At 42.8% G+C, this 25,047-nt stretch overlaps 1 protein-coding gene across 2 annotated transcripts in view; it reads left to right on the top strand.

The window, feature by feature from the left end:
• Positions 1–22,242, top strand: part of foxj3 (forkhead box J3) — an 83,573-nt gene extending 61,331 nt beyond the window's left edge. Inside the window, exons 5-12 of one of the 2 annotated variants that reach the window (XM_084063493.1) lie at positions 5,204–5,305; positions 10,761–10,889; positions 13,561–13,735; positions 15,508–16,002; positions 16,562–16,663; positions 17,272–17,463; positions 17,883–17,981; positions 18,272–22,242. In XM_084063493.1, the coding sequence (XP_083919619.1) occupies positions 5,204–5,305; positions 10,761–10,889; positions 13,561–13,735; positions 15,508–16,002; positions 16,562–16,663; positions 17,272–17,463; positions 17,883–17,981; positions 18,272–18,384 (1,407 nt within the window). In that variant the 3' untranslated portion in view covers positions 18,385–22,242. The remainder of the gene's footprint in view (positions 1–5,203; positions 5,306–10,760; positions 10,890–13,560; positions 13,736–15,507; positions 16,003–16,561; positions 16,664–17,271; positions 17,464–17,882; positions 17,982–18,271) is intronic. The other variant, XM_084063494.1, reaches the window with a different exon arrangement.
• Positions 22,243–25,047: the final 2,805 nt, after the last annotated feature.

The following is a 25,047-nucleotide window of genomic DNA, read 5'->3' as shown; positions in this document are numbered from 1 at the left end:
TACTGTTGGACACAGGACAGTTTTTAATGTGCTGGCTTGGCACGCACACACATGCACACACACACACACACACACACACACACACACACACACACACACACACACACACACACACACACACACACACACACACACACACACACACACACAGAGTATTTGATAAACATGAAACGTCAATCTTTTTACACACACACAAACACATACACATACATACACACACACACACACACACGCAAACAGTATACACCTATAATAATATATAGAGATATTTTTTCATTGAATAGAACTATAATGACTATATTTATAAAGCACTTATCCAAACAAGTTTACAAAGTGCTTTTTTAAAATAACTTCAACAGAATGAAAAGCACAATATATATATATATATATATATATATATATATATATATATATATATAAAGTGCAGTGATTAATAACATTTAGAATCAAATAATAAAATCTAAAGATTATGTAAAGGCCTTTGGATGAAAGTACATTTGTAGAAGTGATTTAAAAGAAGAAAGTGATTGATCAGCGAGAGCAGGTTGTTCCTAGGCCTGTCACAATTATTACATAATCGCCTGATCGCAATTATATGAGATAATCGCAATTATTTTTGCATAATCGTCAGTATCGTTTACGTTCCTCTGTATGAATTCATCTGTTGAAGATGTTTGCATATTTTCCAAAAAATGCGTAAATAAATAGCAGGTCTAAGACAGGACACAACACTTATTTCTGCTATTTTATAAATGTATGAAACGCAATTAAATCGTTAATTGCTATTATTTGTATGACAATTGTCATCTAAAATGTCATGATTGTGACAGCCCTAGTCTAGAGCTGAAGATTCCCAACAGCAAAGGCACGGTCACCCTTTGTCCTCAGCCTCGAATCAGGAACAACCAGCAGGTTCCTGTTTGAGGATCTCAGACTCTGCACAGGCTCATAAGGGGTTAATAACTTAAAAATGTAATCAAGAAGTGCAATCAGTAAAATCTTAAAACCAATCCTAAAATAGACCGACAACCAGCGTAGGAAATTTTGAATAGGAATATGTTCTCTTCTCCTGGTTCAGTTAAAAACCTAGCACTGACAGCAGTGTTCTTTTAACGTTTAGAGCCTATTTTGTTTAATAAATGTTAAGTATTGATCAATTGATCTGATCCTGGATATCGTCCTGAGATGATAAAAAAGTTTATTAGGCAGGAATCAAATAAGACACCAATGTCTTTGGCAACAGACCTGACATAGTTGTATAAACTGCAAGTGATCTGGAACTGCCTGTCTGTAGTACTGTAGTCTGAAATAGTCTGTTTGGTGGAGAGCCACCTTACCGACAGATATAATTGTGTATCATCTGCATAACAATGGACGGAGATATTGTGCCTCTGTATTTGTTACAAACAGTTTTAGACCTAAAGTTTAACCTTGGAGTACTCCAAGGGAAGTACATGTGTTATGTAGGGGGAAACATGGGCACCAATTGATAAAATAAATAATAATTATAGTTGTCAAATATGTTGTAAAACAGATATGCCAACCCCCTGTAATATAGAATATTATGATCAGTACCTAAGTAGTGCAGCACTATTAAAGTCCAACAAAACCAGTATGGAGCAATCATCAGTGTCTGCATTCATTAAAAGATCATTTGTGACTCTAATAAATGCAGTCTCTGTACTATGGCGCTGTCAAAAACCCCAACAGATTTTTTTCTTCAGATATATTATTGTCTTTCATAGCTGCCAGAAGTTTTAATGAGACTCTTTTCCAGATTTTTTTTTTTATGAATGGTAATTGAGAAATGTGCCTGTAATTGTTACAAAATGGTTGGGTCAGGACCATGTTTCTTTCTTTCTTTCTTTTGACTGAACACAAGCAGTTTTAAAATATCCAGAGACAGATTCAGAAGATAGGGGGCTATTAAAAATGTGAACTACTTCCAACACATCTACAAATGTGGAGGGTATACCATCAACAAGGCTAGAGAATGGTTTCATGTGAGACCTCAATAATACATGACATCACTAATAAGGATGGGCATAAACTGGCTTAACCAATTAACCTCTATTATACTTAGTTGACAGGGTCCCCCAGGGCTCTGTACTAGGTTCACTCCTTTTCCCCCGCCCAATAACAATTCTCTTTGGCGAAAATAGCTGATCTACAAGCTCACAATGCGTCGTAACGTGACTCGCTGTACTTTAACTTTACTTTACTTGTTTATTTCCGGGACAGTGCACATTAATGAACATTTCAATCAATACACATGATTGCATGTTAATATGCCGGATTTAGCTAGAATCTAATTTCCATCCGTAGTCCCACATACAAATACACCACAGTGTCAACATGTCACAAATATAGAAAAACAACCTACAACTGCCTGCAAATAAAAAATACCGTAGCTAATTTAAGCCTAACTAACAACCTAAATACTTACTGTATAGTCCAATACCTAGCCAATAGAAAATCTAAACCTTTTTGACACATCTAAAATGTATCAATGGTCACATGTTTGAGACATTTTTAACCATCGTTTTAGTTGTTTTAAAAGTACACATGTTGGGGCTTTCCCTTAGAGTGACAGGGAGGCTATTTTATCGTCTGCTTCCCTTAATGCTTATGTGTGCTTATCGATCTGCTATTTTTGCCAAATGTTCACCCCCAGAATAGGGACACTAGGGTTCATGTGGTTAAAGTTGTAAATTAAGGGGAAGGTACATCAGAAGATGATATCAGAGCAGACATCATTCAACCTTGTCTGTAAACAAGCAGGAATACGCTGAAGCCCAAGCCACAGACTATGGCACTTTAAAGGCAATGTTTGGGCATACAGATGTCATGCATGCATTGGTTGTGTAGAAGCCACAACCAAGAAATTATTAATTTAGCCAAAAACGGTACTTTCGATTGCTTGTTACAAATAAATCTATTTTAGGCATTTTCATTTACAAAATGTATAACAACAATGCTTTGGTTTAATAAACACCCATAATTCACCCACACAAAACCCACTTTATTATCGAGCGGGTAGCAGAAGATCATGATCAGTGGGGTGGTGCTATTCAAATGCTCCACTTGTTGCAAATAAGTTAACAGGCACTTAATGTTAGGCACTTTATCATTTTAGTTTATCAGTCGTGATAGCTGCCAGCATAGCGTAACGCTTTTATTTAATTAACACCACTAACATGATGTAACATTCATTTGCCCACACAGTTTCATGAATTTCTTAATAAAAAGAGATGATAGGTAACAAACTCCACATACTGTACTGTTTGTATGTCCATGAATTTGGTATTGTATGACCATGGCTTGGCTGGCACTGTAGAAAAAAACATTAAAATGTCTTCACTTGAAGATTTAAGAGCCGGTCAACAGTGTTAAATGAATCAAAATCTAGTTGTGTTTATTAGCATGAATTAGGTTAGAAAAATACTTGGTTCTTGTATCCTTAACTAACTTACAGTAAGAAGCTATTATGCTGAACCTGAACCCCTGTGTTATTCCACCTACATTACACCTACGTTCAATTCTAGGAACATTTTGTATTATAGGTGTTTGCGTTTATACTGTATACATACACATTTTATATATATATATATATATCCACCTACTTTACACCTACGTTCAATTCTAGGAATATTTTGTATTATAGGTGTGTGCGTTTTAACTGTGTGTATGCACGCACGCACGCACGCACACATGTGCACACCCTTTCACCTTCATCATTTCAACTCAACTTACGCAACGCATCAGCGACACACACAGAAGCTCCTGTTCACGCCCTGGGCATGGCAACGCAGCCGCAGTCACCAGCGTGCCGTGGCCATTTCTTTCTTCAGTGTTGTAAGGAAAGAGACGTAGAGGTTGAAAGTACATTAATTTCATGCATATTGCATTCTAATGTGCTGCAGCGGCGTCAAATCAGACCGCGTCTCGTCTGATGTGTAGCCTGACTCAAAAAGAATGCGCTAAAGTGAAGAGTGTGGAGCCTGTGTATTCTGTGTGATATACATGTGCAGCTTCCACACACACCCAACACACACAGACACACACACACAGACACACACACACACACACACACACACACACACACACACACACACACACACACACACACACACACACACACACACACACGTTTGTATTACTATACTTGTGAGGACATCAACATTTTAGGATGGCACTTTATGAATGCCATTTTTAAACATCTTGCCATTTTTAACCCTAAAGGCAAAAAGAGTAGATCTACTGGAGCTGGTACAGTAGATAAGCATTTTTTTTGGTGTATGATACCAGCACACAACTATAACTATAACTATACTATACTAAGTATAAATTGGGCAGAACTCTTACTCCAACCCCTAAACCTAACCTCTAAACGTCTGATCCTAACCATTACACCAACTTCTTCATCTTTTTCCTAATTGTAAGTTGAACTCTACAAATATTTTTTAACCATAAAACATCCATTTCTCTTGTCCTCACAATGTCTATATCTCTAATTCTACTGTACATGTGGGGACATTTGCACCTCACAAGTATAGCCACACACACACACACACACACACACACACACACACACACACACACACACACACACACACACACACACACACTCCATCACCAGCCTTCTCCCCAGACGCCGTCTGCCTACGAGGCATTCCATTAAGAGTCTCAGACATTGAAATTGAGAGTTTGTGAAATCTCATTTATGTTTATCATGAATTAAAAAATGGTATTGTTGGCAGCCAATCCTCTTACAGTAAGCAGTTTTGGGAGACAGGCATGGCGGAGTTATCTCCCTCGACCGTGCACCCGCGCTGCGAGGAAGAGAGGATGTGTGTACGTGTGTGTGTGTGTGTGGGGGGGAGGAGGGGGTGGGTATACACTTCAAATGTGACCTAAATAAAGGTGGTGCTGTTCTATTGTTATTCATAAATTGTCCTACAATGTGCGTTATGCAGGTACAGTATGCCTCCCTCTCATGTCCATAAAACCATACTGGTCCATGGAATCCCCCCCCCCCCCCCCCCCCCCCCCCCAATTTCTGCTGCACCTGCTGTGAGATCTATCATATTTGATAATTGGATAATGGTGTTTTTTTTCTGTCTCTCAATGTACCCCCCCCCCTCTTCCTCCCCCCCCCCCCCCACACACACCATCCACCCCCTCCCATTCTTCCCCCCCACAGGCTTCCACACCATACAGCCTGGAATCCGAGTCTTTGGGGATGGAGTGTATGATCTCTGGAAGTGCCTCTCCAACGCTGGCAATCAACACTGTGACTAACAAGGTACTCACAAACCAAGCTCCACTTCCAGCGCACACCTGGTTACACCAGCTGCACCTTGACCCCACCCACTTCTCCAACCACCTACAGCACTGTTCCCTACAGACACACTCTCACACACACACACACACACACACACACAAGCGTACGTGTGCGCGAAAGACCACAAAAATACACACTTGCATGCCTAAAGCTTTGTTGCAGTGCAGCCCACACCGAAACGCTCTCCGAGTCCTATCTGCACTGCAGCACCTTCTCAGCCAAGGCAGATTTTGTTGTTGTTGCAGCAGCGGGCGGCGTGCTCTTTCCAACCGTGATCCACATGGCAACATGACGCCTGTGCCGACACTTGGCCTTTTTGCAACCAGATAGACTTTACACACACCCTGGCACACCTGCAATAGGATACTCCCACGCCCACATGGGAGCTCTCTCTGCTCTCACCTTTTGTGGGAGACGAAACTTGCAGTCCTGTAGCTGTGCTGCAGCTTTTGTGTCTGCATAACTCCACCGCGCTACACGTAAGCGCCCCTATCAATCATAACACCTCCGCGATACAGGTGGTGTTACAGGCTGTCGACCGTAACACCACAGTGCTATAGGTGAGCGTCCCTCTCGATCACAGCACCATGTCGCTACAGGTGAGCGCCCCTGTCCATCACAACACCCTGGCGCTACAGGTGATCGCCCATGTCCATCATAACTCCACATCGCTACACGTGGGCGCCCCCTATCAATCATAACATCTCTGCACTACAGGTGAGGGCCCCTGTCAACCGTAGCACTACGGTGCTACAGGTGAGAGCCCCTGTCAACCCTAGCACTACGGTGCTACAGGTGAGGGCCCCTGTCAACCGTAGCACTCCGTTGCTACAGGTGAGCGCCCCTGTCAACCGTAGCACTACGGTGCTACAGGTGAGAGCCCCTGTCGATCATAACAGCACATCGCTACAGGTGAGCGCCCCCTGTTAACCGTAACATCTGGGCGCCACAGGTGAACACCCCTGTCGACAGCGCTGTCCCTCGTCTGTAGCCTCTTTTTTTCAAATCGGTCTAAAAGCTGAGAGAGAAGCTACATGTACTGCTGCATACTGCATAGAAATGTAAATAGGCTTTTTAACCTTAAGCCCTCATCCTCTGGGCCCAGTGGGGGCAGCTCTCTGGAGCTCTTTGCAAGAGTCGCTTATTCATTTGCTGCAACCTTTTGAAAAAGAAATAGAAAAGAAAACTGGCCTTGAACAGTGACGTTCCTGGGAAGAGGAGTTGTGTGTGTGTGTGCGTGTGTGTGTGTGTGTGTGTGTGGTGGGGGCACTGGAGTATGGAGTAGGGAAGCACGAGTGTGAGTATGTTGGTACTTATGCTCTGTGTGTGTGTGTGTGTGTGTGTGTGTGTGTGTGTGTGTGTGTGTGTGTGTGTGTGTGTGTTTTCTATATTGTGAGTGACAGCTGGCAAGGAGCTCCATATAGAAGGTAGAAACCTTGTAACTCCATGTTTCAAATGTTGTGTTACCTTAAATTGATACCCTACTTCATCATACAAGAGTGTTGCACAAAAGTAGAGAAAATAGCACATCTACTGTACAAGCTCACAACGCTTTGTGACACATTGTGAGCTTGTAGATCTGCTATTTTCACTATTTAACTTTTTGAAAAATGTTGGACATCGACAATATAGTATGATAATACTACAGACATACAGGCAAACTAATAGGCCTACTACTGTACATGCAGAGACCAACTGACCACAACAAAGATGTGTTCGCTAAAGCATTAATTTTAGGGGATGTATAAAGAAGCTTTAATGTAAAAAGCTTTTTATTTTTAATCTCAGAGTCTTGAACTGGGACTTCTGCCATTCAATAACTCAAGTCATTTAATTTTCCAAATCACAGGAGTCAGTAGCAGAAAATGGAACAATATAAACAACTTCTGAACTTGTCAGCTGTATCACGGTTGATAGGGAATTATGTCTGCGCGTGTGTGTGGTGTGTACAGTACATGTTTATGGAAAGTAAAAGCGTGTTTTATAAATTTGTTTCTTTTGTGTTCTGTTGATTGTGACAAAAACGCTGTTGCCGTGGTGAAGCGAACGGAAGACAAAAGTGGAATAGCATACAAGACCTGAGGCCTGGCTCCTCGGAGAGAGCTTGTTTCTCACTGTCTTACACAGTAAACACACTACAGGCCACGCCTCTCTCAGTGCACTGTGCCAAGCCACAGGAATTCCCTCTCTGTTTTTCTCTCCCTCTTTCTCCGCTCCTCCGTTCCCGCCTTACAAAGTCGACCAATGGGAGACAGTGGCAGGAGGCCTACTGAACCAGTGAGATTTTCTTTTCTTTTTTTCTCCCCCTCCGCTGTCGGACATTCCTCGGAAGATTCTCCTCCCTCTCATTTTTTTCTCGCAGCCTTTCTCACGTAGACTGTTTTTTTTTCTTTCTTTCCTTCTTTTCTTTTTTTCTCTACACACAGGCTGTTTCGGAGGCAGTCCCGTGCTTAACGTTGCTGTGAATGAGATGAAAGTCTGGCACTGGAGTGTGATGATGAAGGCGAAGACGGGCAGGGAGGAGGGGTGCGGAGGAAGTGTGTTTGCTGAGGAATAGCCTGGTCTTTTCTGCCATCTTAACCACTTAAGCCCTATTTTATACTTAGGCTATAAAAAAAATAGAGGATGCACATCATTGTGGTGCGATATGTTGTGAGCTGGTAGATCAGATAATTTCTAAACATTTAGAAAAATCGTGAACATTTTTTAAATATTTAGCCTATAATGACATGAACAAAATAGGGATACCCGAGTTAATGTGGTTGACTTGTACTTTGTCATACGACAGGGACACTCGCCCGGAAGTCTTTGTTTGAAAATTAGTTATTCTCAGCGAGCTTTACTATTGTACGACAATTTAAAAGAAAATTGGTCCTTATACTTCACGTCTCTCTCTCTGTCGGTTGAATTCTACGAGCTTGGCTTCTGCTGAAGACTGGCTGCCATTGTTGGAGACACCTGGGCCAATCTCGCTTTGATTTCATAATCCATGTCTCATGCTACAGATTAGGCCCCCATGTAAAAGACACCTCTGGCTTTTTACTTGATTCACCGCTAAGAATAGCAACAGCCACTCGCTGGTCTGCTAACTAACACCGTACATAGTATTTACCGTGGAGGGGCTTCTGCCTGTGTGAGCATGCTTGCCAGTATGTGTGTATGCATGCTTGTGTCTGGGTATATGTGTGTGTGTGTGTGTGTGTGTGTGTGTGTGTGTGTGTGTGTGTGTGTGTGTGTGTGTGTGTGTGTGTGAGTGTTTGCGTGAGGTGCATACACTTGAGTGTGCGGGTGGCGTACATGTGGACATGGGCATGTGTCATATGTTTGTGCTTGCCCGCCGCGTACGTGGGTGAGACATGACTGGGGTGTTCAATCTGTGCATGTGCATGCTCAAGTGGGCGTCTTCACCGTAGGGTCTACGCAAAGCAAAACCGCGGAGCAGTGAGGTTTTTGACATGATCACACTTTATGGATGAGGGTGGGTAAAAATAGATTTTGCGGTGGGAGACTTACGGCTAAAAGCCCCTTTTATGAGTTCATTACACATAACATTTATATTTCTGCGGTGCGCTGTTTTTGATTAGCATTGTCGGGTTGATTTTCAGACTATGCCTAAGCCCTCGGTCTTAGCTGCTCATTGAGTTCCCCCTTCACGCTAATGAACACTGGAGCCAAGCCCACACTGAGTGGTGGAAGGCTACAGTCGACTAATGAGCTTCTCTTACCCCACCACATCACATACACACTCAAACATACTTCTTTCCTCCCCCTCCCCCACTCTCCCTTACACAACATTGCCTAGATTCAGCGTCCTCCGCTATCTCTTTTTTTGGTTTGTGTGTTTTTTTTAAAAATCGCTGCATCTCAGTCTCATGCTGTAAGCAGCCCAGTTCCATTATTATTATCATAGTGTGATTGAATGCCCTGGCTGGCTCGGCCTGTGAGTGTCCGGCTGGTCGGTGAGCCAGCCTGCTAATCATCCGCTCAATCACGTCAGAGGAGGGAAGTCGGACAGTCTGGCTTTCCCAGTGTCCCCGTTGCCTCAGCAGCAGCAGGCTGTGGCCTTAGCAGCAACCATAGGCCTTTGCTACAGCGGTGCAGCCCAGTGGCCTGTCTGTGGCACCGGGCTGGGCCGGGTCTCACTTGAAACCTGTGGTTCTTAAACGTTTACATGCCAAGGACACCCATTTGGCTGCCAAATCTCCAAAAAATAGCCAATCTACAAGCTCACAGCACATTGTCAGCTTGTAGAGCTGCCATTTCCGCCAAATTCTTGCCTATTATGCCATGCCCAGATTAGAATAAGGACGCTAGAGTTCATGTGGTTAATCGCCTGAGGGCTACTGTTGCTGCTGCTGTATTATTGTGCTGATCACAGAACCTGGCCTGTTCCACTCAGCATGATGAGCTGCAGGCACACTCAGCCAAGGACAGACAGACAGACAGACAAACAAACAGACAGGCACACGCACGCACACACGCCTGTGTGAGCACTGATCTCAAACTGCCAGTGTACAGTCACACCACCATCGCTGCCATTCCACTCATCCTTGCTCTCAACACGGAAAAATAACCACACATGTGTCTATTCTCCATGGAGCTCATTATATTAATGAATCCAGATTGTTCTTCTTCCTATTGTCTTAATTGTGAGACACTATATTTTGGAAGGGCAGGAGGGCTGAGCTGAGCCTCTTTTTTTTTTGCATAATTAACATTGTTGTTTTGATGTGCCTCGGCTGTTTCCGTTTTTTGTTTTTTTTCACAAGCTAATATTGAAAGGTCAGTGTCTCGGGTGCACCGAAGACCTTTGTTAGAGCTGTCCCAAACCGATTTGCACTCCACGAGTAGATGTGTATGACACCGTCGGTAGTGTGACCTTTTAGTCACGGGGTGCATCTCACCCCACTAACTTACGTGTTCAGCAGGAGTCACTGGCTGTCTGTCTGCTCATCCTCATGTACCAGGTCTCCCAAACACCCTGTCACTTCTCAGGAAGAAAAGAAAAGAAAGAAAAAACACTCTGCCAGCCATTACTGCAAGTTGATTCATGCGCTATGCACTCATGCAGAGGCATTAAATTCCCATACCCAATTACGTCGGTTAAGTATAGCCCAATGTTGCATTCCTAACTGTTTTTTTTCACCCCTCCCCAATCCATTATTCCACAAAAATGCTGACATACTATCAGTATGATAATGACTGTATATAAGGCATAGAACATGCTTATTATTGCATGTATTTGTGTGTGCACTTTGAAATGCATGTGTGCAGCGTGCCAGGGGATTGACAATGGCTGCACAGGAGGGAATAAAAAGGTGTGTGTGTGTGTGTGTGTGTCTGTGCGCGCACACACATAGTTGCAGCTCTAGTGTGCATGTGAGAACTAACGGAGGCTTTTTTTTTTGTATTTCAGGTGGCGTTGTACAACACAGACCAGGAAGGCAGCGACAGCCCGAGAAGCAGCCTTAACAACAGCTTGTCTGACCAGAGTCTGGCCTCTGTGAATCTCAACAGTGTGGGCAGCGTGCACAGCTACACACCGGTAAGACCACTCTCGATGCTACATCCGAGCGCTGAGCAATAATATCCCTATTTTATTGATATGATGATATGAGACTACATATCGTGATACTGTATGGGATAAGTTTTGTATTTTCCTGGTTTTATTTACTTACACCATATGTTATACTTGCGAAAATAGCCGATCTACAAGCTCAAAAGCTCTTTTCATTTTGAGATTTTTTAAAAATAGAATTGATATCATCACAATACAATATTGTCACCATTTTTAATTCGAGGTTCGAGTCAAAGGTATTGTGATATTTGATTTTGTCCATCTCGCCCAGCCCTACTGCATTCATTTAAAGCAGGAGCAGCTAATTTGCCAGTCCCAGAATGCAATTTACACAATCCATTTTACAAGCATACGCTAGCCAACAACTGCTATTACGTTGCACAGGCCCCAGGAGGGTCTGTTCAGATGGAGTCAGCCATAGACAGCAACAGACCAAGGGATCAGGGCGGGCCTGCATTGGAGTGCAACATCAGAGGGGTGGGGGGGGGGGGGTGGGGGGGAGGGCTTTGGGAAACGGAGAGATGCGCACGCTCCTGGAAGCCAGACAAAGAGAAGCGCTGCCTCTGATGTCCTCCCACCAGAGATGCCCCCTCTTTGGTGTGGTCCTCCCGCATCCTAGAGTGCTCTCTGCTCCAGGCGCTGGGCATCGATCGGCCCAGCCTGATGGATGTGCTCTCTCTCAACAGCAGAAGCGGCGGCTCACAGCAGACACTCCGGCTTTATTATTGCCTCTTCACTCCACCAAGCCAGACTGTAGCCCTGCACTTAGACAGTCTGCCCACATCTAGGGCTTGAAACGAGCCAAGATAGAAAATGGCATGTGCCGTCTTCTCGTACCGGGACTGTGGCACGGTTGAGACCCTCACAGACGGTTGTGAAATCATGAAGGTTTCGACGTCACTGCTTTGCCCATGGTAGATCTGATATAACTGACCCTAATCGCTAGAGGGGAATGCTTCTTGCATTTGCCCGCTCGCAGAGCTAGGGCATGATAATATTGATCACCCACACAAATTCATGCGTAAATGGATGCTTATTTGTACAAAGTGTTGATATTGATTTTGTTTTATATACATTTTGCTAGGCCACCTGAGTATTGACTTTGTGTCCATTTGAGTTGCTCTCTTAATACTATGCAAGCCGAGGCAGTGAGAGCTGCATGACCCTATTATTGTCAAAGTCCTCCCAATGTTCTTCACAAGAGTTACTGTCACCTCTTTCGACAAATCGTGTACGCTATTGTTCCTTAAAAGACTGCTGCTCGGGTGGCACAGTGGTAAAGTCCCTGCCCACCACCACGGAGGCTGTGGGTTCGAATGCACCGTGGTGCACCCGGCTTTGTCGGGCGTTTATGCGAACACAATTGGCCCACGTTCGGGCGAGGGAGGCCGGGCGAGGAGGTTGATATTGGTCATTTCACGTACTCCTTCGGGCTGGGGTGGCACCTGTCAACAGGGAGTGTTTGGCTGGAGGAGTAGGACGAAGGCCCTACGTCCTCCCAGTGGGGGCTCCTCGCCGGCAGGTGTGTGTGTGTGGGGAGGAATTAATTGGCAGAATGACTAAATTGGGGAGAAAAAGGGGGTCATTTTTTTTTGGGCTACTCAAAAATAAATATATATATATAGAAGCACTACTTTGTGTTTCTCTGTTTTCTTAGTATGTACAGTATGTGGTCATATCTCTCAGCTGAAATAAACATTGGCAGTGTTAAATTAAATGGCGATTACATTACTCTTTATTCATTAGTGGTACTCCCAGCAGTCTGAGAACGTGTTGTAGGGCACTGTAGCAGCTTTATTTGATTTAGAAAATACAGATTTATGTGTTGTAGTCAGTGTTTTGACTGACTGGAAAATAGAAAATCACCCCCTAGCACTCCTCATTCCCTCCCTGTATTACTTTTTGCAGAGTGCGCCAGCACTCTCCCTAGTTTTGGACTATTCTTGGTACTAGTTATATTATGTCAATGGATGTTGGTTATTTGTTCACATATGTTATGTATGTTACTGTATGTAACATATACTGTCGTAGAATGTTGTTTAGACAGATGCTAGGTTTGATCAAACTTTGATGTTTACTTGGTATCCTAGTCACTTTGTAGAACTTAATTGTTCTCTTTGCACGCTACCATTTACGCTGTTGGTTGACTCATGTTTATGCCATTTACTCTGATCTTAATCTGATGTTTAAATTGTAGTTAAAAAAATAATAGATTTGAATATATACCAATTTAAAACCTTAACATCATTCCATTTATCCACATGAACCCTAGCGTCCCTATTCTAGGCATGTCATAATAGGTGTTGCGTTGCGAGCTTGTAGATTGGCTTTTTTTGTACGCCACCATCATACAACAATAACACAGGGTTATGGTTTATCAGACTAATTCATTTTGTCGATTTAGTCCAATTTCTTTTTAGATTTTCATTCATTGCTATACAAGAAAAAAACTGCTTCTCGATTATTTGACTAACCTTCTGTACATTAGCAAGATTAAGTCGGGTATTGTTTCTAGATATCTGATATTATTTTCAGTTAATTGCTCAGCCCTAGTTAAACGTCAGAATTGCCTGTTTTACATACTACTTTAACATGTCTTTGTCATGTTGTGTCCCCCCCCCCCCCCCCCACCCTTTAGGTGACCAGTCACCCAGAACCTGTGTCTCAGTCCATGAGTCTGCAGCAGCCCCCGCAGCCCCAGTACAACATGCCAGAGCGGGACAAGCAGCTCCTGTTCTCTGACTTTGAAGATCTCAGTGCCTCCTTCCGCAGCCTTTACAAGTCTGTCTTTGAGCAGTCCTTCAGCCAACAGGGTGAGTGTCCTTATTACTCCTTACCCCTACCAGAGAGCCGTGGCTCCTTTTTATTGAGGGAACGGTGCTGGAACTGGATTACTCGGTATGAGTTCCATCCTAATGCCGGTTTGGTCTTAGCAGCTGGAGTCTTTAGGCACTAATTAAGTTTGCTGAGTTCAATGAGTAGTTATTCAATAGGCTGGCTGGCCTGCAGTGCAAATCTATATAGGGTATTTACATGGTCCGTGGCCACCCCCGCAAGGACAAGCTCATTCCGCGCCGCACATTCAGAGTTCATGTGTCTAATATTTTAGTCGGGGATGTGTAGGGGGGTTACTGCAGATGATACATTGTTCAGTTAGAATTGATGCGTAGTTCATCCTGCTTTTCATTTTTTTGCTCTACATGAAGTCCATCCATGCCCGTCATGTGTAAAATTATTTTTTTGCATGTAGGCGGCATTTCATTAGATGAGTAAAAGAGGTCACATCCAGCTTCAAACCTCAGTAAATCTGCTAGATTGGAGTTCATTTTTCATAATGATGGTGAATTCATATGATATATTGCATAGGGCTGGGGTGAGCGCGGCTTTCCAAAAGCCAGCCAGTTCATTTTAGACCTAAATGCTTTTTGTTTGTAATCTGATTGACTGATAACCAAAGAGCACTTGACAAGCGGTTTATGATGAAAGTAGACAAAGCCTTCCTTGTATAACCTACTTTCACAAATCAAATGTATTTCATGCTAATGTTTTTAAAGTATTTCCTCTCCCTTTAATCTATAATCTATGTTTCATTAGTTGAAAGTTGTTACATTTTTATGTGCGTAAAAGTAAAATCTCTTAGTCAGACAAGCCCTAGCAATTAAAAAGCGTAAATAATCGAGCGAGAGGATTTCACACTCTGCCGCTGTAGACAGTGAGCTAATTCACTGGCTTTGATAATAGGTAATGAGCTCGCATTATTATTCTGGGGCTGCGTTAATTGCTTTCTGTATTTCCCCAGTTGGACAATGGGCTTTCTGTGCTGATAAGAGATGCACCTTTGTCACCCCTGCAGTGAGTGTTACGTGCCGATTGCGGAGGTTGCGGGGCTGGAGTCAGCTCTAAAAGCACTCCAGTGAAATAGGTTTACCGTGCCAAACCCATGAAGGACAGGGCCTCTTAAGACCATTCACCCCCCCCCCCCCCCCCCCCCCCCCCCACATGCAAATGATTGCTGCTGGGTTTGCAGATGTTCATGCTAGCAGCAGCCGTGCCTGTTCAGAAACGGCATCGATACAATGCAATTGTCAAAGACTGAGTTGTTTTCTATCTGGAGAGGAGAGGAGAGGAGGAGGCTGTGGCTAAGCCATGTGAACCTCAGAGACACAAGTGATGCTGAGTCATTCCCTGAACTACGTACAACAAAATGGCAGCTGGTCTGTCTCAAGGGAAGAGCTCCTTAACCACATGAACCCTAGCATCCCTACGCTAGAATTCATATGGTTTGGGGTTCGACCGCAACGTGTTGTGAGTTTGTAGATTGTATATCGGCTCTTTTTGACGAAGATATTTAGTGTTGAGAAAAAAATGGAGGGGGCCTAGTATAGACCCTTGGGAGACTCCAGTCATCTAAGTACTGTATATAGGGTACACGTGAAGTCCTCATCCTCTTATTGGAAGACATGAATGCACATCCAGTCCACTGATTGCTTTTACATGTGCATCTCCTTCCTTCCCTTTTCGTCTCATGCATTGAAAGTGCGCCGTCCCATGAAGCTAACTGTGTGTGTGTTCTTCTGCTCCCCAGGTCTGATGGGCATTCCAACGGATTCCTCCCAGCAGAACCACACCTCCTGCTCCTATCAGCATTCTCCCAGTGGCACCATCAGCACCCAGAACAGCCTGTCCAACAACCACCCCAACAGCCACTCCAGCAGCGGCGGTGGCCAGGTGCCCCTGTCCCACCCTGCCCAGGCCCACCCCGGCCACGGTTCCCCGCACACGCAGCACATCCCCCCGCAGCACGGCGGCGGCCCGCACAGCCAACATGGCCAGCACAACCAACACAGCCAACACGCCCAGCACAGCCAACACCAACAGCACCCGCAACACTCCCAGCACCCCCAGCAGCACGGCCAGCACGGGCAGCACCCGTCGCAGCACCCGTCCCACGGCCAGCATACGCCACACCCCGGGCAACACACGCAGCACAGCCAACACCCCTCCCAGCACGGCCAGCAACACCAGAGCCTCTCTCACCAGCCCCATCCTGCCCAGCAACAGATGGCCTGCAACAACGCAGGTAAGACCCAGTGCTCACCCCTCCGACACTCTCCGGATCCTGTTCAGGCAGCCTTCATCACATTCGTTTTCCCTTCGCCTCCTCCTCCTCCTCCTCCTCCCCTTCCTGTTTCACCTCCTCTTCCTCTGCACCCCCCCCCCCCCCCTTCACCACCCTCATTCTCTCACCTTGTTTCTTTCAAACACACATGCACACAAACATACATAAGCCGTACTAGGAATACACAGAAAACCCTGTTAGTCGCATTTGGATTGGGTCGGGGATCAGCGCGGATCATTTACTGTGCGTGACGGTATTGAGTTCTGGTCTTGGCCGCTGAACAGTAAATCATCATCTGATTTATGCCGTTTTTTTCTGTAATGAGAACAAAGCCATGCTGCATTCAGAGGCTGGTGCACAGGAGGGCTTTGCGGGGTCAACTGGCTCCTCCTGGTGGCCAAAACTCAGTACTGTTTTCTGGTCTGGAGCCTGATGAGCTTGGTGTATTTGACGTTTGTTAGATGTTTACAAAGGATCCTGTGCTATTAAAACTAAACTAAACTAATGTGTGCGCCTGCAGGTCCGCCCTCTGACTGGTACCCCAATCTGGATGCACTGAAAGAAAGCTGCCGTATCGCCAGCAGCTATAATTGGGCTGACGTTGACCTGTCACCTTTCCAAGGTACCGTTTGGAAAGTAGTCGTGTGTGTTGCTGCATTTATGGACACACAAAGGCACAAACACACACCCAATATCTCATGATCGACTTGGCTCAGAATAAGAAAGAAAGAAGAACATAGAATTGTCTATTATCGTAATTGCTTTTGTCTATCAGCTGTTACAAACTGTTGGAACCAAATAAAATGACATTGGGAGCTAGAAGCTGATATGCTGTAATGTACTGCACTGGCTTTTGATCGAGTGCTGAAAGGTTGACACTGTAGTGTTGATTAAGAGTTTAATTAAAAGCAGCTCTTCAATTACATAACTGCCTTCAAGTTTAATTACCAAACCATCAAGCTCAGCAGGTCAGTTTATCCAATTACAGTATACTGTAGGATTGCAAGGTAGAATGTTTAAGATATTACCCACAAGAGGCCACTCCTACACTGTATAATATTATTGAATAGACAAGTGAATCTATATTAGGTTCTCCTTTTCTGAATTTCGGAAAGGGTGCATTTTAAAATGTTTGACTGTTAAAGAGTGCAGTAACAAATATTGAAAGAAATGGTTGTAATAATTATGTGTGTGTGTGTGTGTGTGTGTGTGTGTGTGTGTGCACCCCAGGACTGAAGGAGAGCATGAGACAAGCGGAGCTGAACAACTGGTCCCTGGAACCCACCCAGATTGCAGACCTCTGCTCGTCAATTAATCAGTTCTTTGCCCGCACTGGCGTAATCCAGCCACAGGGGGCAGTGCAGCCTTCTGTATGCCATGGCTCCATGCACCCCAACAAGCCCAGCCAGCACCTCAACACAGGTCTGTCACCCACCCTCTTAAAAAAAAAACACTACTACGTCAATTTGAAGTATACCATTTATACTGTGTGACATTAGCAAGGTGCTGATTTGGTTGATGTTTATGCAGCAATAATCTATCATATTTCTCTACTGTACCTTGAAGTGATTTATTTAGACAATACATTGTATAATGCAGTGGTTCCCAAAGGGTGTGCCGTGAGACAAGTCTGATACCAAGACATTATTATTGCAATAAATACAACTATACAAAAAGTTATGAATTATTTTTGAATGTACTATATCAGTACTTGTGTTGTAATTCTAATTAGATTTTGACTTGCCCATTGCTCAAAATAGTTTTCAACCACTGGTATAGTGGATGTTATCCAATATAATAGATAAACTGAGGGATTTTTCTTGCTTTGTTTTTTTTCACAGGAAATCTCTACATGGACTCTAGACAAAGCTTGTCAATGATGGGCCCCCCGGGATACCCCCACATGCCCCCCATGAGCAGTGCAGGACCCACAATGACAGGTGATGAGACAACCAGTTATCAATGAAATATACCACTTAAGCGTGTTGTCAGTCAGTCAAATGTAAAAAATAAAGGTTTAAGTATGTCCAGCTCTACAATGCATTTCTTTCTTTCTACATCTACACATCTGAAATAAAGCAAGCAACAGAATAATGCAAACATTTTATTTTCTTTAGACAAGCCCACGTGTCAGGTTGTGAGCTTGTAGATCAGAAATGTCAACCTAGTAAAGGGTTTATGTGGTTTACAATAATAACCCTGGTATGTGCTTCGTTGACTCTCCTCGTAGGACACCATGCGCAGATGAACCAGCAGCACATGATCCCGTCTAGAAACTTCCAGATGCATCGTATGCCAGCCGACGACATCCAGGACGACTTTGACTGGGACTCTATTGTCTAGCCCCGAAGACCTCCCCTTTGAAAAGAGGAGGCAGGCAACGGGCGGGAGGAGCAGAGTGAGAGGAGGTGCAAAGCTGAGCTGACCTGGCCTGCGGGAGGAGAAGAAAGACGGGGCGGTGGCCATCGTGGGTGGGATACCGGAACGACATTTGACACTTTTTGGGAGACAGAGAGACGGACGAGACTTGAGAGTCCTGACATTTTTACAAACAAAAACGAAACCGTACAAAAAAGAAAGAAAAAAAAAGATTTTACTTTGAAGACAATCATATTTAGTCGGACATGTTTTAAGTGATGGCTCACGTTCTTGTCGGGAGACAAGTGGCACACATTCATGTCTAAACCACATGTTCCTCAACACCTCAGCCAGCCCCCTGTCCCCGTCCATAGCCAGCAGCAGCCTCCTAACGCCCCGCCCACCCTCCTCGCTCTATAACTGTTGTGTGATTTGAGCGACTTGTTCGGCTTGTAATCTTTCTCGTGTTGACATTGGCCTCAGCTGCCTCTTGGATGAGTTTCTCTCATAGTTGTTTTTTTTCTCCCCCCCTTTTCTTCCCAATTTTTATTTTATTTGATGTTTTGTTTTTAGGAAACGCAGGCCGCCTTTATTGAGTAAAATGTGATGGAGGTTGTTGGTCACTTTTGGGAGGACTCGGGTCCTCATATTGGGGGGTGTTTTGGTGGTAATGTGAGGTTTACAGTAGCTGAGGGTATGAACAGGGTGTGTAGTGTTTTACCGGGCTTGATTAAAAAAACAATATATATATATATATACAGTGTATATATATATATATATATAAAAGATAAAATACAATGAAATAATGGGGGGAAAGGAGATCACAAAAAAGGTGTCATCCTCTTAGTGAGCTGTTAACCCAGAGCCAACCCATCTGGTCCAGCTCATTGCAACAAGCTAGCTGTGGGACAACAGATTTAAAAAAAAATATATATATATACAGTATGTTCTGGCGGTATTTTAGTTTATTGTTTGTTTTCAGAGTCTCAACCACTCTGATATGTGTGGATCTGATGTGTGTGCGTGGCTGGTGATCGATCGCTGAGAAATAAGACTACAATTTTGTGTCCTTTTGATATACAGTCATTCAACCCACCCACCCCCACCCAAGTAAGTTCTTCATGTTTGCTACAGCAATCAGCACCTCTTGAAAAGTGGATGTGTTATAACCTGAGCCATGATATACTTTAAGCCACATTTTTAAATGGAAAGGCTGTGGATTATTACAAGTCCAGTCTACATATCACTAAACCAAGCCTAGGGTCTACTGTTTTTGCGCTAGACCCTGATCATAAGCAAGGCTTGTGCAAGATGGTGGGACGTGAAACAATTATCCATGTGATTTAATGCAAACTGTTTGAGACGACTCTGTACCTATGTGATTTTCAGAGCAGAGACGAGCACAGCTAACAGATTCTACCGGGAGTCAATTTCTCACAAGCAAACCTGGTGTGAAGACCCCTGAGCGGATGATTGGATAGTGGATTGTAGGCTTGGCTTCAAAATGATCCTGAACTTTCTCTTTCTAAAGGGTGTGAATGCATTTATTAATCATGAAGTGTCTTTACTTGGTATGTCTCTATTCCCTAAAATGCGATAGGGAAAGTAATTTACATCCAAAATCATCAAGTTTGTGGCTATTTGCCTTCTCTTGCCTACATTTTTCATATGCTGTATGTCTGCTACTCAGTCAAATCAGAAATCTAAATTACATTATGTTTTCTCTAATTTGCCTATTTTTGGTTGTTGTGACAGATAGGTAAAGAATTTGCTATTATACAATCATAACAGAATGAGAAATGTGTCTTTATACGGTTCGTTTGATTGTGTGTGCGTGTGTGTGTGTGCACGCACACGTACGTATGCATGTGTGGGTGTGTTTTGATTTTATTGTGATTTTAGGGCTATGATTGATTGCTGCAATCATCTCTATGCTATCTATGAGCACAACAAACCGATGCACAAAATGATGATAAAGACAGATTTGAGACATATGCATTTTTGTAGGAAGGGTTTTGCATGCATAGCACTGAGACATTAGTGGTGCTGGAAACCTGTCCTCTCTGTCCCTATACTGAGCAGCTCCTCAGTCACACAGGTGCTGTTCTCTTATGGCACTATGATTAAAGCCCTTTGCACACTTTCATATTTGATGATTTTAACTTAGAACACTTCGCTGGATCGGGGACTCCAGTAGTAACTATAGTTTTCATTTCATAATTGAATGACAATCATGGCTTTTTGTTGATGATATCACATATCTTGGTTGTTTTGAAAAAAGGCACTTTTTTTAGTTTCATGTGGTCAAATAGTGGATATACCTGTACTTCAGGACACATAGTTGTTATGTGCTTCTTTGGAGCTAGAACTGTCCCATATCACGTTGAGGCCTGCCAGATCTAGTGCTGTGCAGGTAAAGTCTAGTTCTGTGGTTGATACTGCCATTCTTTTCTTTAAAAAGAAAAAACCTTTTAAGCTAATCTTTTCTTTCCCCCTAGCATTCATACTTTGTAGTCCTCTTCTGCTGCTCCGACAGTAAAGCCTAATTTATATGCGATGCATTTCTCTTGAAAATAAGTTATTTTCGGCGAGCAACGCGTTTGTACAACGACAAATTTGGCAGTATGAGGTTTCTTTCTACTGTATTGTCTGTATCCCAGAGCAGATGACATCTGTATGTGGCATATCGCCTTGCCTGTGGAAATCAGTCATTTACATTTTTAAGCTTTGTTCAGCAGCTAGAATTGATGAATCAGACACCCAAAAAGGTCAGACAGAATGACCCAAATCGGTTAAGATTCTGCAGCTATGCGTAAAGACAGCAGTGACTGAAGAATGAGTGTGCTTTAGTTAGGAGACTTGGAAACTTTTTAATAGGGAACATCTTGACAGCCCCTGGTTGGTGTGAAGGTTTGGTGGGTTACAATTCTTCCAGGTGAAGATTGTGATGACGCTGTAAGCTACAAGAGAAGAAAAAAAAACAGCTTGAGTCCACATGAACCCACGGGAGAGTTGAGTGAATGGATGCGGCTAAAAGAGAAAACCGTAAACAATGACTGGATCACAATTTCGTGTTTTGTGTGTGTGTGTGCGTGTGTGCCTGTGGCTGTGTGAGCAGATTCAGTTGCTTTTTAAAGACAATTCATTTTTTTAAATACCGTTGGAGGTAAACCTGCCAGAGAGATTACCATGATAAAAAAAAAGGAAAACAACAAAATAGCCTTGTTACAATATGGGAGAACTGCCAACAAGTACTGCTGATTGAGGCCTATTTTATTCAGTGCTGGTGTGTCGTTGTGCTTCTTGTAAATATATGTCTTTTCAATCATCCCTTTTTCCTCTTGGGGGTGGGGCATCAAGGCGGGGGGCGGGTGTTATTCATGAAAGAGAGGATGAAAAAGAATAGAGTATTTTGTTATTGTCCAATGAGAGGGTGACACAGTATGTATATATCTATATTGTATATATGTGATGAAAATGCGTTGGCTTTTTGTGTGACACTACCTTTTACCTGTACTATGGTTCTACATTCAGTGTTTCAATGTTGATAATATATATTTTTTTGTTCCGTTTTCCGTTTTTTTGATTTTGTCTTTGTCATTTCTTGTATTTGTTTTCCTTTTCTCCTTTTTGTCTTTTTGGTTATTGCACGGTTTATTACTTTTGCTGTCCAATGAGGTGACACAGCTACTCTTTGTATTGGTTTAGTGCTGTAAAATAACTCAAGTGTTATTAGAATTGTCAATACCACCCCAACCCACCCACCCACCCCCAGCCCACCCCGTTCCCAATATGCATGAATGGCACTTAAAAGAAATAAAATATGTTAACTTCACTGTGGAATAGTGTGTTGTTTGTGAGGTTTTTTCCCCCCCTCCCCGTAGCCATCATTCTGAACATACTGTGCTTGGCTCATATTTCAGACATGTGCCGACTTCAACAGCAGATGTAGCTGTTACACAGTAAGCAAAGATGCCATTAGTCAGTACAGCTTATGTTATGTGCTTAGTTATTTTTATTTTATTCCATACATACATGTATGCCACAATAGTACACGTAAAGAATACACCTCAAGAAAATCTGTGGCAAGCCAAATTAACTAAAGAATATTTAATGGTTAAAATCTTTCATTAGAAAATGTATTTGGCATACTTATATATCATATTTGAGGGTATCATCAAAATGAGTACATTATGGCAATGTTATCCTTTCTTGCACTCATTCACTGTCTATCTCCATAGCATCAAAGTCAATCCTGACCACTGCTGAGCAGATATTTCAAATGCTCTTTTCCACAAGGTTGACACCTTAATAGCATTTATGTGTGTGTGTGGGGAGGGGGTGCAGTGCCTCTGAGGTACTCGTCAGGGCATACAGTACATGTAAAGTGTTATGCTATACCCTACCCAGCACTCCCAAGACCCTCACTTAGTATGTAATGTCCATACATAGCCTCTGATAGCCTCAACGTCCACACCGACACACCACTTCATGCCTATTGCAATAAACCACCTCCTCCTTAAGGCCACAGGAGAATTACAGCAAATTGAGGGATATTTTCTTGTGATCGGAGTCGGTGGCGCTGACCCTCGATTGCTCTGTTGCAGTGTGTGACATTGCTTTGACTTCAGTTCAAGAGGACATCATGTTCAAAGCTACTCTTCTGCTTCAGCTGGCTCTGGTCCTGACTGTGCAACTATGCTCAACTGCACCCATAAGTAAGCCATTTCCTCACTTATGTAGGGAAACCTGTACTTATAGCATGTGTCATATTGGCTATTGCAATGTGCTTCAGTTTAAGGATAGGACAGAATGGTGGGTCATAATAAAGAGATTGTCCACAGGTTAGTTAGACAAACGAATGGGTGTCCAAAGCTACCAGAGTTATTTTTGTATTACAATATACTGAATTAATACATATTTCCGTTGTACGTAAAAAGGCTAAAAGTAGAATAAATTGTTTTGATTTTTATGAAAGAAAGAAAGAAATGTAATCGGTAAACAAGATAAAATCACTGAACCGTGCTTCCTGTCAGTAGATGTTATCTTTATTGCAATTATCTTAATCACTTAAAACCCATATATCTAATTGACCGTTGTCCCCCAGGGTCTATACTTGGTCCCCTCCTTTTTTTCCCTCTGCACCAAATATCTTTGCCGAAAACGTTGCTGAACGTTCGCCTTCTATAGCATGCTCTGAATAGGGTCACTAGGGTTCATGTGGTTAACTAAGTGGATGGTTAGAATTGTATCATTTACATTTCATGAATATTGACTGTCTACATACAGATATAAAAATAAAAATAAACACTATATCTGAATACATTTGAATCTACAAACATATATTTTACTTGAGTAAAAGTACAAAAGTATTGCCATCAAAACATATTTACAGTATCAATGTAAAAGTATGCTTTACTCAGAATGGCCCATTTCACAATCATATTATTGGATTGAAATTAGTAATGCATTAATATGAATATCACTTTAATGTTGCATAAAGGTGGGGCTGATTTGAATTACTTTGTGCTGCTGGTATAGCTTAAACTATAATAATATAATTTATATTATGATTTCTGTATTAGATATACAAAAATTGCTCTAGGCATTTTCTTGGTTAAAAATTGTAAGTTGGAAATAAATCTGTCTCCATTTCACCCCTCGATCTTGGGACCTGTTTAAAATGGGAATGATTGCTTTGCCACGATTAAGTGAGACAGATTGACCTAATAAAACTTAAGGGAATGCTTAGTCTGTTCTCTGACACACCTGCTTAGTATACCACCCGGTATGACATTTGAACTAAATTAGGGTCCTCAAGGCCCACCCCCATGGGTGCCATGTTGCAGTACTAAACTGTACTATATATATACATGCATGTAGTGTATGACATGTTACAGTATATCTCTGCTGTCTGGCAGGAACCAGCTAACTCCAAAATGTTAATTTTTCAGGAAATGAAAAAAAATTGGCGGTTTTGTTCATCATTGATAAGAACAGCTGAATGGACCTCCAAGCTCACAATGAGGTTGGAGGTCAAAAGGGGGTGGAGCCTGGAGTCAGCTAAACCAGCTAACTCCGGTGGACTTCGCTGGTTTAGAAGAACATTTGAGGATCCAATGGAGTTAGCTGGTTTTGTCAGAAGCGCTTTTTAATGCTTTTCATTGGTTCAATTTCTTTTTTTACCAACACACAGACGTAAAGGGTGTTCAATGGCCCTGATTTATGGAAAAAAATGCAAAAGCCTCAAAATGAAGTTAGCTGGATTCTGCCGGACAGCTGATCTAATAGTTGCCATTTTGAAAACAGGCCTCAATTTCTTTTACATTATTGAACTATCAGCAAACATTTTCAGCACTATAACATTGTGGAATTATAAGCTGGAAAATAAATAATGATAATTGCACATTAATCAAATCATTTAGAAATTGTTGTTTTGGTAGGCAATTTTACAGCACTCATTGTCAATCACTCAATGGAGTTTGTACCAAAAATGCTGTCCTTTTTGTCACAGGGGAACCAGTTCAAGTAGTTGCTGATGCACCTCTTAATGAAGCTGAGGAACCACCTCCCAATGAAAATGAGCAGCCAGTGCTGGTTGTTACCAAGGGACCAGGTCCAGAGAACCCTGTTCAAGCAAACGAGGAA

The sequence above is a fragment of the Gymnoscopelus microlampas genome, assembly GCF_963454915.1.
Source record: "Gymnoscopelus microlampas genome assembly, chromosome: 7".
Lineage (NCBI taxonomy): Eukaryota > Metazoa > Chordata > Actinopteri > Myctophiformes > Myctophidae > Gymnoscopelus > Gymnoscopelus microlampas.
The sequence above is the reverse complement of the archived record's forward strand: the minus strand, read 5'-3'. Positions and strand labels throughout refer to the sequence as shown.